The sequence below is a fragment of the Brachycentrus maculatus genome, unplaced genomic scaffold, assembly GCF_059751285.1.
Source record: "Brachycentrus maculatus isolate JH-2025_06_01 unplaced genomic scaffold, ASM5975128v1 h1tg000244l, whole genome shotgun sequence".
NCBI classification, from domain to species: Eukaryota; Metazoa; Arthropoda; class Insecta; order Trichoptera; family Brachycentridae; genus Brachycentrus; species Brachycentrus maculatus.
The window spans coordinates 2252035-2266132 of NW_028280995.1; the positions used below are offsets into that span (position 1 = coordinate 2252035).

The 14098-nt window shown below is 34.2% G+C and overlaps 2 protein-coding genes across 3 annotated transcripts in view; one reads left to right on the forward strand and one right to left on the reverse strand.

The window, feature by feature from the left end:
• fliI (FLII actin remodeling protein) overlaps window positions 1-12084 on the forward strand; it is a 26588-nt gene extending 14504 nt beyond the window's left edge. For both annotated transcript variants that reach the window (XM_088265246.1, XM_088265247.1), the window contains 11 exons: window positions 1048-1223; window positions 2475-2601; window positions 2823-2944; window positions 3480-3690; window positions 5247-5410; window positions 6464-6602; window positions 6692-6804; window positions 7827-7977; window positions 8073-8237; window positions 9302-9415; window positions 10172-12084. In XM_088265246.1, the coding sequence (XP_088121372.1) occupies window positions 1048-1223; window positions 2475-2601; window positions 2823-2944; window positions 3480-3690; window positions 5247-5410; window positions 6464-6602; window positions 6692-6804; window positions 7827-7977; window positions 8073-8237; window positions 9302-9415; window positions 10172-10306 (1617 nt within the window). In that variant the 3' untranslated portion in view covers window positions 10307-12084. The remainder of the gene's footprint in view (window positions 1-1047; window positions 1224-2474; window positions 2602-2822; window positions 2945-3479; window positions 3691-5246; window positions 5411-6463; window positions 6603-6691; window positions 6805-7826; window positions 7978-8072; window positions 8238-9301; window positions 9416-10171) is intronic.
• Window positions 10382-13926, reverse strand: LOC148306317 (essential MCU regulator, mitochondrial-like). Its single transcript, XM_088265249.1, has 2 exons — window positions 13517-13926; window positions 10382-12170 (listed from the first exon to the last, which is right to left on the reverse strand). Exon 1 carries the CDS (start codon window positions 13812-13814, stop codon window positions 13536-13538), a length of 279 nt encoding a protein of 92 aa, XP_088121375.1. The 5' UTR covers window positions 13815-13926; the 3' UTR covers window positions 10382-12170; window positions 13517-13535.
• Between the last annotated feature and the right edge of the window lie 172 nt (window positions 13927-14098).

Sequence of the window (14098 nt, forward strand, 5' to 3'; positions counted from 1 at the left end):
TTTTACTACTTCATATTGACCATTCTCAGTAAAGAGGGCGTGAGCGGCAAAAGAGATGCATTTGATATACCGTAGAACGGGGCTACTGGAACTTTGATGTCTTACTTGAGCCCAGTACAAAAAAATATTTAGATCTATATTTGGTCTATAATAATGAACGTATCGACATGATTCATTGTTTCCCTGACAGGTGACACTTATACGTTCATTATTGTAGACCAAATACAGATTTAAATACTTTTTTTGTACTGGGCTCAAGTAACACATCAAAGTTCAAGTAAAATATTAATTTATTATTAGAAGCAAAAGTTTATTTTTTAACTTACAATATTAACACATTGTAGTCGGGCGTTTCGAACAATAGACTCAATTTTTAATTAAGTATTCCGTATTTCACAATTTTAGAAGCATTGTAAACTCTAAAAAATAGTCTTCCCCTCCAAGGTATCATTCCCTATACAATGCTAATATATTCATATAATAAAATACCAAACAGTAAACAAAACAGTGCGAGCGGTATGAAAAATAGTCCAATACGTGAAATGACTCAAACTAAACGGAAGATTGAGATCGCATAAAAACTCTAGATTTCTGGCGATGCCTTTACAAACGACACACTAGCCAATCCGGACAAGGCATCTCAAATAACGTCAACACACTGTCGCCTAGCACCCAGGTAGCAGATTACCCTTCAAGGCGTTTTATTTCACACTGATAACAAACCCGTATATTGCCGTTTCCCGCCGATAACCGATAGTCGACAAAAACGGCATTTGCCATGTCCCGCAGTTGACCGACAGTCCGCGAAAAACGGCAAATGCCGTTCCCGCCGACAACGTCATAATATGTTGATTATCGATTTAATACTCTATGGATCCAATACGAAACCTTATGCATCATTAGGACTAGATAAGAGTTTGAAGATTAAACTAAAATTATTTTCCGTAATAAACCATTTTAAATATAGCATATGTAAACACAATATAATACATATAGAGTATTTTAATCATTCTTCATTCTTAAATAAATAAATATTTTTGCTCTTAGGAACATGTTCCGGATGACTTCTCTTGGCGATCTCCCCGGCTATACAGAGTGGAACTGGGAATGGGCTACTTGGAACTGCCGCAAGTAGAAACACCGGCGGGAACTAAACTTCTTCACACGCTCTTAACAAATAGAAATGTTTACATTCTAGACTGCTACCTCGATGTCTTTGTCTGGTGAGCATATCATGATTTCACCTAATCCCCTACTGCAATCTGCCGAGCAAAACATAACATTGTGAACATATCAATAAATAATTGAAGTCCACGGTAGTCCCTTAGCAAATAACATCATTTGTACTGAAAGGGATATCCCTTTCCGGCCCCCCAAAATTAAAAAAAAAAATCTAGGTAGTGTTACATTCCAATAGGAAAAATAATCTTTTATCCTCTGCTCCACATATTGTTGTAATAGATACGAGTGATAAAAATGAAAGCTTGGAATTTAAATAAATAATACTAATGATAAAAAAAATGTCAAATAACATCCGACATGGGACCTAAGAAGAAAAAATCGATGTCGAATGAGATTCGACATTGGACCAGTAAGGGATATAGTTTTTCAACTCACTTCTCAACATATCAAAGAATTACAGGAAATCCAGAGCTCTGAAATATAGTAGAACCCTGGGAATCCGAAATCCCGTGAAATCCAAACAAAATTTTTAGGAAAACTTTTTTTTAAATATGCAAAGACTCAAGAACACATTTATATTTATTACATAAAATTATTAAATATAACCTAATTTTGTTTTTAAATTATTAAGAAGTTAAATAGTACACAGTAGTGTACCTGTATTGTTACTCATGTACTGTAATACATATTAGATTGAAATGTAAAAAGTTGCAAATAATGTACAACATTTTGAGTGTGTGTCCAAATACTTGTTCACAAAATCTGGATTATCTCCAATCACAGGAGTTATTTTCATATTATTTTTTGACATCTCATCAAAGATGAAGAAGAATATGGAAGTCTGGGCATTTACGGGGCTGACGACCGTCATAGGCTGGTTTAAGTGATCACTTTACACACGTGTAACATTCACCAATTCTACCCATTATTGACAACCACATTACTCAATTTCTTGGAAGTTATATATACATATATGAACCAATTTTGAAACATTGTTCTTGAATTACCACTAGAGACATCTATTGGTGAGATAAAAATAAGCTTTTCATCTCACCAATAGATATTTTTTTCATGTTTGATGAGATGTCAAAAAAAAAAGCAAATAATGTACATATACTTTACATCATCATATAGTACAATGTAATTACTGTAGTGGAACGTATGTACTATGTATGTACTGTATTATAAATTTCTCGGCTAATCCCTACTTTTCCTAATCCGAACAGGCCACAGCCCCAATTGCTTCTGATTTCCAGGGATTCTACTGTAATTCAATCATATTTTATTCATAGGTTTGGGAAGAAATCCACACGCCTTGTACGGGCGGCGGCTGTCAAGTTATCGCAAGAGCTATTCAATATGATTGATAGACCAGGACATGCATTGGTCACTCGATTGCAAGAAGGAACAGAGCATCAGGTATACTCTTACTTAAAGGAAAAGCGGATAAAAGATATTAAGAGAAGGGTGAATGCAGGGTGACGCGGTACTGCTAGCGAGCAGCGTGGAGGATTTGCAGCCAATAGTGTCAAGAATTTATGTATGGAAAATGACCTCGCAATGAATGAAAGCGAATGCATGGAAGCGAAGCATGGAGTCGTAAAAAAAATATTATAGAGTGTTTAATGTTTTATGTCTAGGTGTTCAAGAGTTACTTCCAAGGGTGGGATGAAGTCATTGCCGTGGACTTCACTCGCACAGCGGAATCTGTAGCTCGTACCGGAGCAGACCTCACTGTGTGGGCCAAGAAACAAGATACCAAGTTAGTATTGTCTAAATTCTTACGTTCACCTTCATAGTGAAGTGGTTAGTGCTCTAGGCTACCATGCCGGAGGTCCCGGGTTCGATTCCCAAGAGGGTCAAAATAAATATTACTGATTTTTCAGTCTAATATTTATTTAATATGACCCTGAACTGGTACCTGAAGCGGAAGGCTGATCACCTTTCCTTCGTGTATTTAATGATCTAAATAACACTGCTTCTATACGATGCAGTGCCCTATGCACCATTGGGTGCGGATAAGGGTTAGAAGGGAAGGGAATTTCTTATTCCTCCACCATATACATATGTACAGACATTATGTGAATGCATCATTAAGGGCTGCCCTCTAAAGATGGTTGGTTAGTAGAAAATTATTTACATATACTTAATTCCAAAACATATAAATAATTCTCATGCCTTTATGGGATATTTTTTTGTATTTACATTATATATTTTTTTGTAATTGTATTTATATTATATTGTGAAATACAAAATAATAAAAAAAAATAAAAATAAAAATGTGTGTTTGCACCCAGGGCGGATCTGAGCGCGCTGTTCACGCCGCGGCAGGCGGGCGTGGGCGGGCAGGAGGCGCGCGCGCTGGCCGAGGAGTGGGCCGAGGACCTGGAGGCCATGGAGGCCTTCGTGCTGGAGGGGCGCCGCTTCGTGCGCCTGCCCGACGAGGAGATGGGCATCTTCCACAGCGCCGACTGCTACGTCTTCCTCTGCCGATACATTGTGCCCGAGGTAAGTTTATAATGTTATAATGCGTTAGCTATCAACATCTCTAAACGGTTTATCAATGATATTTAACCAGCATATATGCATTTTAAAAAAATAACTACATATCGTAGTCGTACAGGAGAAAGTGACCAAGTGCATTTGTTTACAAAAACGTGATCATTGACTATTTGATATAAGATATCGGTACAGGAGGAGATATTGGTACAGGAGAAAGTGACCGGTGATCGGTACAGGAAGAGATATTGGTACAGGAGAAAGTGAAGGAGAAGTGGTGAGGAGAATTGACTATTTGATATCTTACTAGCTTAATATTGCCCTGAAAAAATCCCAAAGCGATTTTAAACTTGGAGGTATAATATATTGACTTGTTAAAAATGACAAACTACATTGATGTTTATTTTCTTGCCAAACAAAAGTGACATAAATGGCCCTCCTGAACTATTGACATTTCGTTAGTTGGTCACTTTCTCCTGGACGACTACGATATTACAAAATTTAAGTCTAAAAAACCTATATTAACCACTTAACAGTCAAATTTTAGCGAGAAAATTCGTCAGTGCAGGAAATCATCACCAAACAACATGAAACGGGACTACCCGAACAGTGCTCGGGTTAGTCAGTAAAAACAAATACAAAAATATCTTTGGCTCGGGCACATCAATACCACCAAGTTGAAATACGATTTGCCCGGGCAACACTCGGACTCATCAATGCAACACAAACTCGCCAGAGTCACGCTTGGGATAAACTGGCAACTGGTTAACACATTGTTGTCGGGCAGTTTTTTCATCAACCCCGACCCTAATTAGGGTCGTATACTGATCACAAGTAACCACAAACCCAGTTGCGATCTGTACAGTATTTTTTGGCGTTTCTCGTGCTCTCTCAAAAGTAAGCAAATGGAACACTTATAAGCGTCTCCCACTCTCTAAAACGCTTTTAATCGTTTCCCGCAAACAATGTGTTAACATATTATTTTGTAGCACTCAATTATGAAATGAAAAAAAAATACTGCTTTATTATTTTGAGAAATAAAAAGACATTTTTATTAACCAACTAGTTTCGGCAACAACCTGTTGCCCTCTTCAGGGTTTATTTTATGACGTCATAAATTAAACCCTGAAGAGGGCAACAGGTTGTTGCCGAAACTAGTTGGTTAATAAAAATGTGAGTGGATCAAAACACAAAGTCTTATTATTTCTCAAAATAATATATCAATATGATCCACAAAGTTAATGCTTTCAATATTCAAAACAAAATACTGCTTCCTTGTAAAAAGTTTTTTTTTACATTATGATATATTTTATTAATTGTTTCGGCATTAACTTTGTGGTAAGACATGTTACAATGATTAAAGAAAACACTTGTTTTTATACCACTTGAGTTTTATTAAAGACTACTAGTTTCAGAAGCTAAACTTCCATCATTCTGGTCTGAATAAAAAGTTTTTATTCAGACCTGAATGATGGAAGTTTAGCTTCTAAAACTAGTGTTCTTTAATAAAACTCAAGTTGGTATAAAAACAAGTGTTTTCTTTAATCATTATGATATAATTTTAGACGGAGGACTTGGAGGCCGAAGGAGAGGTGGTGGAAAGAGGAAACCGGAGGGAGTCGGAGGGGAGTCACCAAGATGTGGTGGAGGAAGACTCCATACAGTGGGTCGTGTACTTCTGGCAAGGAAGGCACGCTGGCAATATGGGATGGTTGACATTCACCTTTGGGTCAGTACAATATTTTTTTTTTGAATTACCTAATGTCCAAGTGACTCTGAAATCTAGCTACGGCTTATGCAACACCGCTTATCATGTCCCTACTCAGGCTTCAACTTTATAAGTTTCATAGCCTATGCCTACTCGTGAGTGGATTTACTCTTTATGTTTAAAGTTACTATAATTTCATGTAATTCATGAGTGAAAATTGTAGGCAAAAACACTCGCTGGGTCAGTACAATATATTTTTTTCAAATCTTTATCCGCAGCTTCTGTCTTCTGTGCGTGTCGTGTCAGGTCTCCCTGACGTCGACTATCGCTTGAGAGTAACTGTCCTTGTCTTGGGCAGCTCTAAACAGCGCCTCGACGGTTCTGATCCCCGTTCAATCTTATATTCCGTAGCCAGGAGATCTGCCTTCTGTCCACACTTCATTGACCTTCTATTTTGCCTTTCATGGTTAGGTTCAATAGCTCGTATTCTCGTCTAAGCACCAGCAGCTGATAAACACAATATTCTCACCTCGTCATTTCTAAAATACCGCTCGGGTTTGTGAGATTCTCGCAAACATACCTCAAATCTTACATTTTCATACAATTTAAACAAAAATAATAATACTTTATAAAATAAAACAATACTGTTTTTGGATTTATATTGTTTTTGGATGATTCCATTTGTAGCTCACAAGTCACGTTACGTTACGTCATCCGGAGTTGACATATTCGCTGCGCAATGCTCAATAAAAGCAACATTTAGTCATTTTTTAAATTATATTTTCATATGGTGTACGGAGTGCGTGGAAGTTTTTGGTATCGTAAGGGAAGGGAAATTAATTATAACCTAACTATGAGTATTTCAATGTTTTAGAATTAGTACATAAACCCTGAAAATGACAAGGTTCTTGTCGAAACCGGTTAGACAAAGCGTACCAATAAAAAGTGGTTAAAACAAAGTTGTTTTATTTTATAAAGTTTATAAAATGTGCCACAAAGTATCTGCGAAAACATTAAAAAAAATATATGTATATGTATTTCAGATCTTATTTTTTACTTTTATTTTATTTCCAGGCTTGAAAAGAAGTTTAAATCGTTGTGTCACAATTTAGAAGTAGTAAGAACTCACCAGCAGCAAGAAAATGTGAAGTTCATGTCGCACTTCAACAGAAAGTTTGTCATTAAAGAAGGCAAACGCAAAGTCAGTAAAAAGGTAAGGCTTCAAATGACCCCAAGAATAATGAGGTATTTTTACTTACACATACATACTTGTACTTTATGATGAAAATGTTATTTTTTAAGGTGAACGGTAAGTCTCCAGTGGAATTATATCACATGAGGTCTAATGGAAGTCCGCTTTGTACTAGACTGGTACAAATAAAACCTGACGCCAGCCTTCTGAATAGTGCCTTTTGGTAATAAAAATATTTTACTACTGCTTTTTGATCAATATATTGCGTAATGTCACAAAATATTGCGTTACTCGGGTTGTGTTCCCATGATTAGTCGGCTGTCCAAACTCAAAACACAGTAAGGGACATTTTTTTGTAGTAGGTTTTTTTTGCATTTTTGGACTAAGTAGATTCTACTTAGTCCAAAAATCCAAAAAAAATGTCCCTTACTGTGTTTTAAGTTTGGACAGCCGTAGTGTTGAAGACACAATTCTGGGTTCAGGTCTACTCTAACACATCTTGATTTCTGTTTTTAATAACGGGTCGGTTAGGCCTACAAAAATAGTACAGTGGAACCTCTCATAACGAGCATAATTCGTTCCAGATCTTACTCTTTAAGCGGAAATCCTAATCTTACTCTTTGTTACGTTCATAATCTTACTCTTTAACGCTACGTTCATAATCTTACGCTACGTATCATACGCTACGTTCATAATATTACTCTTTAAGCGGAAATCCTGGGTCACAAGTGAATGTCGTGAAAAAGGGACTGGCCTTTTATGTATTAATTTTTAAATCAAACATAGATTTTTGAGTCTACCAAGTTGTATTTTATTAACAAAAGCACATCAAAAATTAATATTGTGACAATTTTTTCGCCTAGCTATGGCATTTTCAAACGAATGTTCGTTTAAAAATGCCATAACTAGGCGAAACAATTGTTTTTGTTAATAAAATACAACTTGGTAGACTCAAAAAATCTGTGTTTGATTTAAAAATTAATTCTTACATTAAAATGGAGTTCTACAAATTAAATGCCAAAATAAATAAGGGACTTGCCCTTTCTCTGTAATTCGTCATGCGAAATTTCGCTTGTTAAGGGAGCAATTTTTCAAAAAAAAAATCCTCAAATTGCGAATTACTCTTTATAAGAGGTGCTCATTATAAGAGGTTCCACTGTACTGTAAAGAAATATTCATGTAAATAATAAAACACAAAGTAAAATTTTGAAAGATTTCTAAATGTTTTGTATTGTTTATTTCCAGTTATATTCTCAATGTACCCTTTGAGACGGATGATGGCTCTGATTCCGGAAGCGTATATGTGTGGGTAGGATCCAAGAGCGACCCGGAGGAAGCGCGTTTAACAGAGCAGATAGCGGAAGAAATGTTCAACAGCCCATGGGTCAGCCTTCAGGTAATTTGAAATTGAATAACACTGATGACCGACAGATTGTATTTGGTGTACTTGTATGGATTTGTGACGACGATAGTTTTTATTTTCTCTTGCAGCTGGTAAGTGAGGGTTCAGAACCGGAGAACTTCTTCTGGGTTGGAATTGGCGGCAAAAAACCATACGATACTGACGCAGACTTCATGAATTATACTCGCCTGTTCAGATGTTCCAATGAGAAGGGCTACTTCACGGTGTCGGAGAAGTGCTCTGACTTCTGTCAGGTTTGTAAATGGCTGTCACCATTTTATTCGTATTACATAGAAGTGTAATTTGTCTGCATCCCTCTATATTTGTCCTGATGGACATCAATGTTAATAACAGTGATATGTATCCATGTCCTTAAAAATCTTCTGACTTACTGAAAATTGAGGTTGTAAAAATTTCTGAGATTCTCAAAATAGATATGCATGAATTCCCTTTTCCCCCTTGAAATAAATGATTTCTTCAAACTGACTTTTTAAAAATATATATTATAGGTGTCTCAACTGAGGCAAAGCGTTTATCATTTTCATACAACAAAATGATGTAAGTCTGAGCATTCCGGGTCTTACGACCTGGCATTTCGCTGGCTTAGTGACCACTTTATACACATGTGTAACGTTCACCATTCTGCCCATATATGTTTATTGATACCATCCATACAGTGAATAATCCTGTATAATAGAGTAAATAATATATAATTGCAAAAAAATTGTACCTAAGACAGCGTCGACATAGATTGTTTCACATTTCTCTACACGGGATCAACCTGCGGATGGTTATGCCTGTAGGAAGAGCTACCGCTATGTTAAACAATATCTCATTGGATATTGATCTGTTCCATGTGTCTGAAGGAGTTTTCCGAAGTTGGATTCTTCTACACCTTTAGCAATAGTATTCTTGCTTATTTTCTATTTTTGTTAATGTATACAATTTAAATTCAAGTTTGTAATGTGTATATTATCTATAAATAAATAAATTGAAAATCGAAATTGAAATTGAAAAAATTATAGATTTTTTGTGAAAATGTTTTCAACAGAATCTCGAGAAATTACGGCAACTCTATTGTACAAAATTTAAATTAACATCAACAAGGCACCGTTTTGAATCACAGATTATTATACCTTTAAATTGAAATCTACTATTATACGTTTAAAGTAAAATCTATTCATCAATGGGAAGGCAACAGTGCCATAAACAATCAATGAGTTATTTGATTTATTAATAGCAACCACCGTCTGCTAGTTTAAGAAACACAATTCCAATGTATATTTTTATATTCAATGGTGAATTCTTTTCATGACAGGATGACTTGGCAGATGACGACATCATGATACTAGACAATGGCGAGCACGTTTTCTTGTGGCTCGGCGCCAAGTGTAGCGAGGTGGAAATAAAACTCGCCTATAAATCGGCTCAGGTAAACAAAAACTTTTAAATTGTTTTAGAAAAAAATAATTCATCTTATTTTCTCATTATAAAATGTAATAGTTCCTATTCAATGGTTGTATAAAAATAGTAAAATAAATTTATGAGGCGAGTGTGGCTGGTAAGCAGAGGAAAACTTGGCATGATCAAGTATTTCAAATACATACTTTGAAGGCATTGTTAGGTCAAAAGTTAAAATAACCGGTGGGTATGTATGAGGAGATGCATGAATGGAAGAGGCAAAGATTGTTTGCAAAGACAGATTGGTGTGACTTTCTATACTCTCTGCCTACCCCTTTGGTGTGATGGTTAATAGTTTTATATTAATTTCATTAATTTAAACCCTCATCCGCACCCGATGGTGCATAGGGCACTGCATCATGTAAACGCAGTGTTATCTTAATCGTTAACACATGTAAGAAAGGTGATCAGCCCTCTGCTTCAGGTACCAGTCCAGGGTAATATTGAATTAATATTGGAGTGAAAAAATCACTTATATTTATTTGAACCCCCCCTGAATTACGCCACGGAAGCGGACCAATATATTGTTTTATACAAATTATAAATTAAATCATTAGGCTAAAATATTAAATAGGGTGATTGATTAATTAATAAAGATATCTATGTATCACAGGGTAATGTTAATAAATTGTATAATTAGTTTTAACCACAACCATAATATGGCGTTTAAAAAAAATGCTTTTGCTATATTTTTACTACTTTTATTATATATCGTCTATCTGGACAGGTTTACATTCAACATCTTCGAGTGAAGCAACCCGACAGGCCTCGGAAACTCTTCTTGACATTGAAGAACAAGGAATCCAAGAGGTTCACCAAGTGCTTCCACGGATGGGGGCAACACAAGAGGCCCCCTGAATAATTCTGTCTTCCGAGGCTTCCACAGGCAACATGACCTTAACAGACTATCATCTCTTCAAATTTTTGACAGCAGTAACAACAAAAAACATTTCATTTATGCAAGATAAGGGAAATTATGTATTGCTCAATAATCAATGATTTTTATTTATTTTAAAGCAAATTTTATTTATAATAAAATGTTTTATTGTAATTGGTTTGATATTCCAGAAAAATCTGGATGATTTTTTATATATTTTTTTTACAAATAAAATAGACTACTTTGAATGAAAGTACACAACTTTTCCTATGCTTCATACCAATAACTGAACAAAACCCTTTTGTTTCAAAGTCAAATAGTTATGATAAAACCCTCAGTTTTCTTTGTTTTTACTGTCTTACTTTGATAACTTATTTATGCATTCAAAGATTGTGGCTTTTACCTAATTTTATAAACCATTTGGAAGCTACGATTAAAGATATCGTATTTTGATATATCTTTTTTTTTAATAGTATTTATTTGATTTGTGTATTTTATTTTTCTTGTGAATAGCTTTATTGGAATTTTCTTTCATGGACTGTTTGAAATGTGATTAAAATTATTGTTATTAATTATATTATAGGGGGTTGAGTTGTAAGGGATTTTAAAATTATCAATTTAACATTTCTATTATAAACTTCAAGCTGAGTTTGTTCATAGTATGTACGTTGTATTTTTTAAGACTAGATTATTTTGTAATACATATGTATTATTTAATTATAATATACATATATGATCCTGTAAGTTTCTTCTTGTTGTTGTGCTATTTGAAGACGGCTATCGTAACGAGTTTCATGTTGAGATCCACAAAATAGTTTTGTCACACTGCGCCTTCTATAGCAGACATTTATTTTTCTTGTGTGTGACTGAATCGGGATATTTCCATCCAATGGATAGATCCATTATAAAGTAAGATGAGGTGATTCGTCACTTAGATATATCTCGCATATTCAAATGTGTTTAATAGCAATTGCATTTTATATACAATAAATAATTTTAACGTTTCTGTCGGGACATTTTCCTTATTCTGACCATACTTTTGTAAATTAATATTTCATTATGTATATTTAGTTCCAACAAACAAAAATGTTTTGTAATTAATTACATACACCTATTATTGGATCTACAACTCGGGCAACTCAGCACAAATATGTTTAAATCCGGAAGCGCTGAGTTTTTTAAAATATACTTATTATGTATAACTCAACCCTTTATAAAATTATTTTATTTATTGTAAAATAAAAAGACTTGTTTTTAAATTAACTTATTTTATTAGCATTAGTCAAATTATCATGTATTGGCTCTTCATTTATGCACAAATTATATTACAGAAAATGCATTCTTTTAATTTATTCTACAATACTAAATCTCGTGGTTTGTAAAAGCAATATATGAGAATTGTATGGTTATATAATAATAAAAATTGGTTTCCTATATGGTCAGTACTATGCATTTGACTACCTTTCACACAATGTACTACCTTTTAGGCCTTCTAAATTCTATAAAATGGCTTTTAGAGCCTATATACTTACTATAATAATAATATATTACGTCACAACTTGAGAGCCAAGTAAAATACAAGCACAATAAATATTAGTGTCTAAAACTGGTGCCAACAGAGGTAATTCATAATAGATTTTTCCCAATTTTTTATACAAATATAGCAATTAAATATTTAATAAAATGTACAGAAAACAGAACAATTTTGTAATATCTAAGTATTTTATACCCATGCATTAATGATTAAAATCTATTAACATAAATATCACACGTGTTTTTATTTAATTAAATGATGGAGAACAATCCTGTCATGAGGTATCAGTGCGGCATCATATTATTCAACCCAATCCTGGAAAATAAGAAGAAAAAAATAGTTAAAAAGTCGACCATCATCTGACTGACATATCTACTATTATTTATAAACTTATTCCAAAAAATGAATACATGTTATAAATATCCAATACTTATTTATGGGCATACAAAAATGATATGGTTTATAAAGGTTGCCTCTCCGTAACCACTCATTGACACAATACGCCAGGATATTTTTTAGGATTACTTAAGGTTTCCTGAAATAAATACACATTTCTTCAGAAAAAAATCATTTTATGTACTTGTCTGGAAGAAAAACATAATAAAACCCTTACCGCACCCCAATGGTGCATAGGGCGCTGCTTCATATAAACGCAGTGTTATCTCGATCGATTACACATGAAGGAAAGGTGATCAGCCCTCCACTTCAGGTATCAGTCCAGTGTAATATTGAATAAATATTTGAGTGAATAAATCACTTATATTTATTAAACCCCCCTGGGAATCGAACCCGGGACCTCCAGAACGGTAGCCGAGCATGCTGAACATTACACTACGGAGGCGGACAAAAACAACACATCAAAATAAGATTTTTTTCCGGGGAACCAATTAAAAGTTTTATTTATATTGTAACATTGAAATATTTAGGGCTTATCGTAAATTAATATTATGACCCTGGACTGGTCCCTGAGGCAACGATCAAGATAATACTGCATCAATAAGATGCAGTGCCCTATGCACCATGGGGATCGGATAAGGGTTAGAAGAAGAATATCATAAATTGTTTTTTTATTGTTGGTAAATTTACTATTCTTCATCCATTTTTGACCATTTTCATGAGGGAGATATTTCTTTTTAAACTTGCCATTTTTCTTTTGGACAAACAATTAATTTTTCATAAGAAAAAAATTATTACAAGAAAGATAACCTTAATAAATTTTACCTTTGAAAAAGAAAATGTTCCGAGTAAAATAAAAAAAGAAAAAGAGAGATAACAGAAATTATTTAAAGAAGAGAAGAGGTATCTTTTACGTAAATTTCTGGATAAAATTTATTTGAGTAATCTAGTTTCAACGGAAGGCAATTTTGATAGCTAACTTCAGATTGTAATGAATATTCTATGAATAATGCGATCCACATAACAGATGAACTAATCGATTATATTAATTTAGAAATGATAACTTTGCTAAATATCCAACTAGATTCTAAGCGGATGATAAATTCGAAGGTTACTAATGAAGAAAAATAAATAATAATTTATAAAATAATATAAGTACAGAAAACGTGAACTAAAATAATATCGGAACCTTCAGCTATACAAATGCTGTCAACCTTGACTATATTTATGCATACTATAAACTGAGAATATTACAAAAATCCTACCAGTGGTAAACGTTGAATCTCAGTCATCATCATCGTCGTCATCTGATGGTACAAATAATTCATTTTCTTCCAAGAAATTAGCAATATTCCTACTTATCCCGGCTCCCAATAAAAGACCAGGCACTATAGCACAAACTAGACCTAGTAAACCGAAAGGAGTACGCTCTGGATCTGGAAGAATAGCTCCCGTAGGTGTAGTGGTCGCGTTCCTGGATATAACCGTATGAGCAGATGTGTCCGTCGCAGAAGCTAATGGCTTCGATTTTCGCAGAATCGATGAAAATCGAGTGAAATACATATTTGCGGCGATATTAAAACGGACACACAGATTATGTAGTAAATACTGAATGTGAAATAGGAATAAAATTTGACAACCACAATTCCGTCTAAAATTGAAAATAGTAAATAGTGTTGCAAGCGAGAAAAATAGTATACAGTAGAGTAGTCAATGCGGTTAAGAATAATATGTGAAAAGTTAGTAAATAAAAGATTTTTTTTTAAATGTATGAATACCTACATGATTGAATTACGGGTTTGGAGCACAGATAACTAATTTATATAGTTCGGAAACAGTTTCTTCCT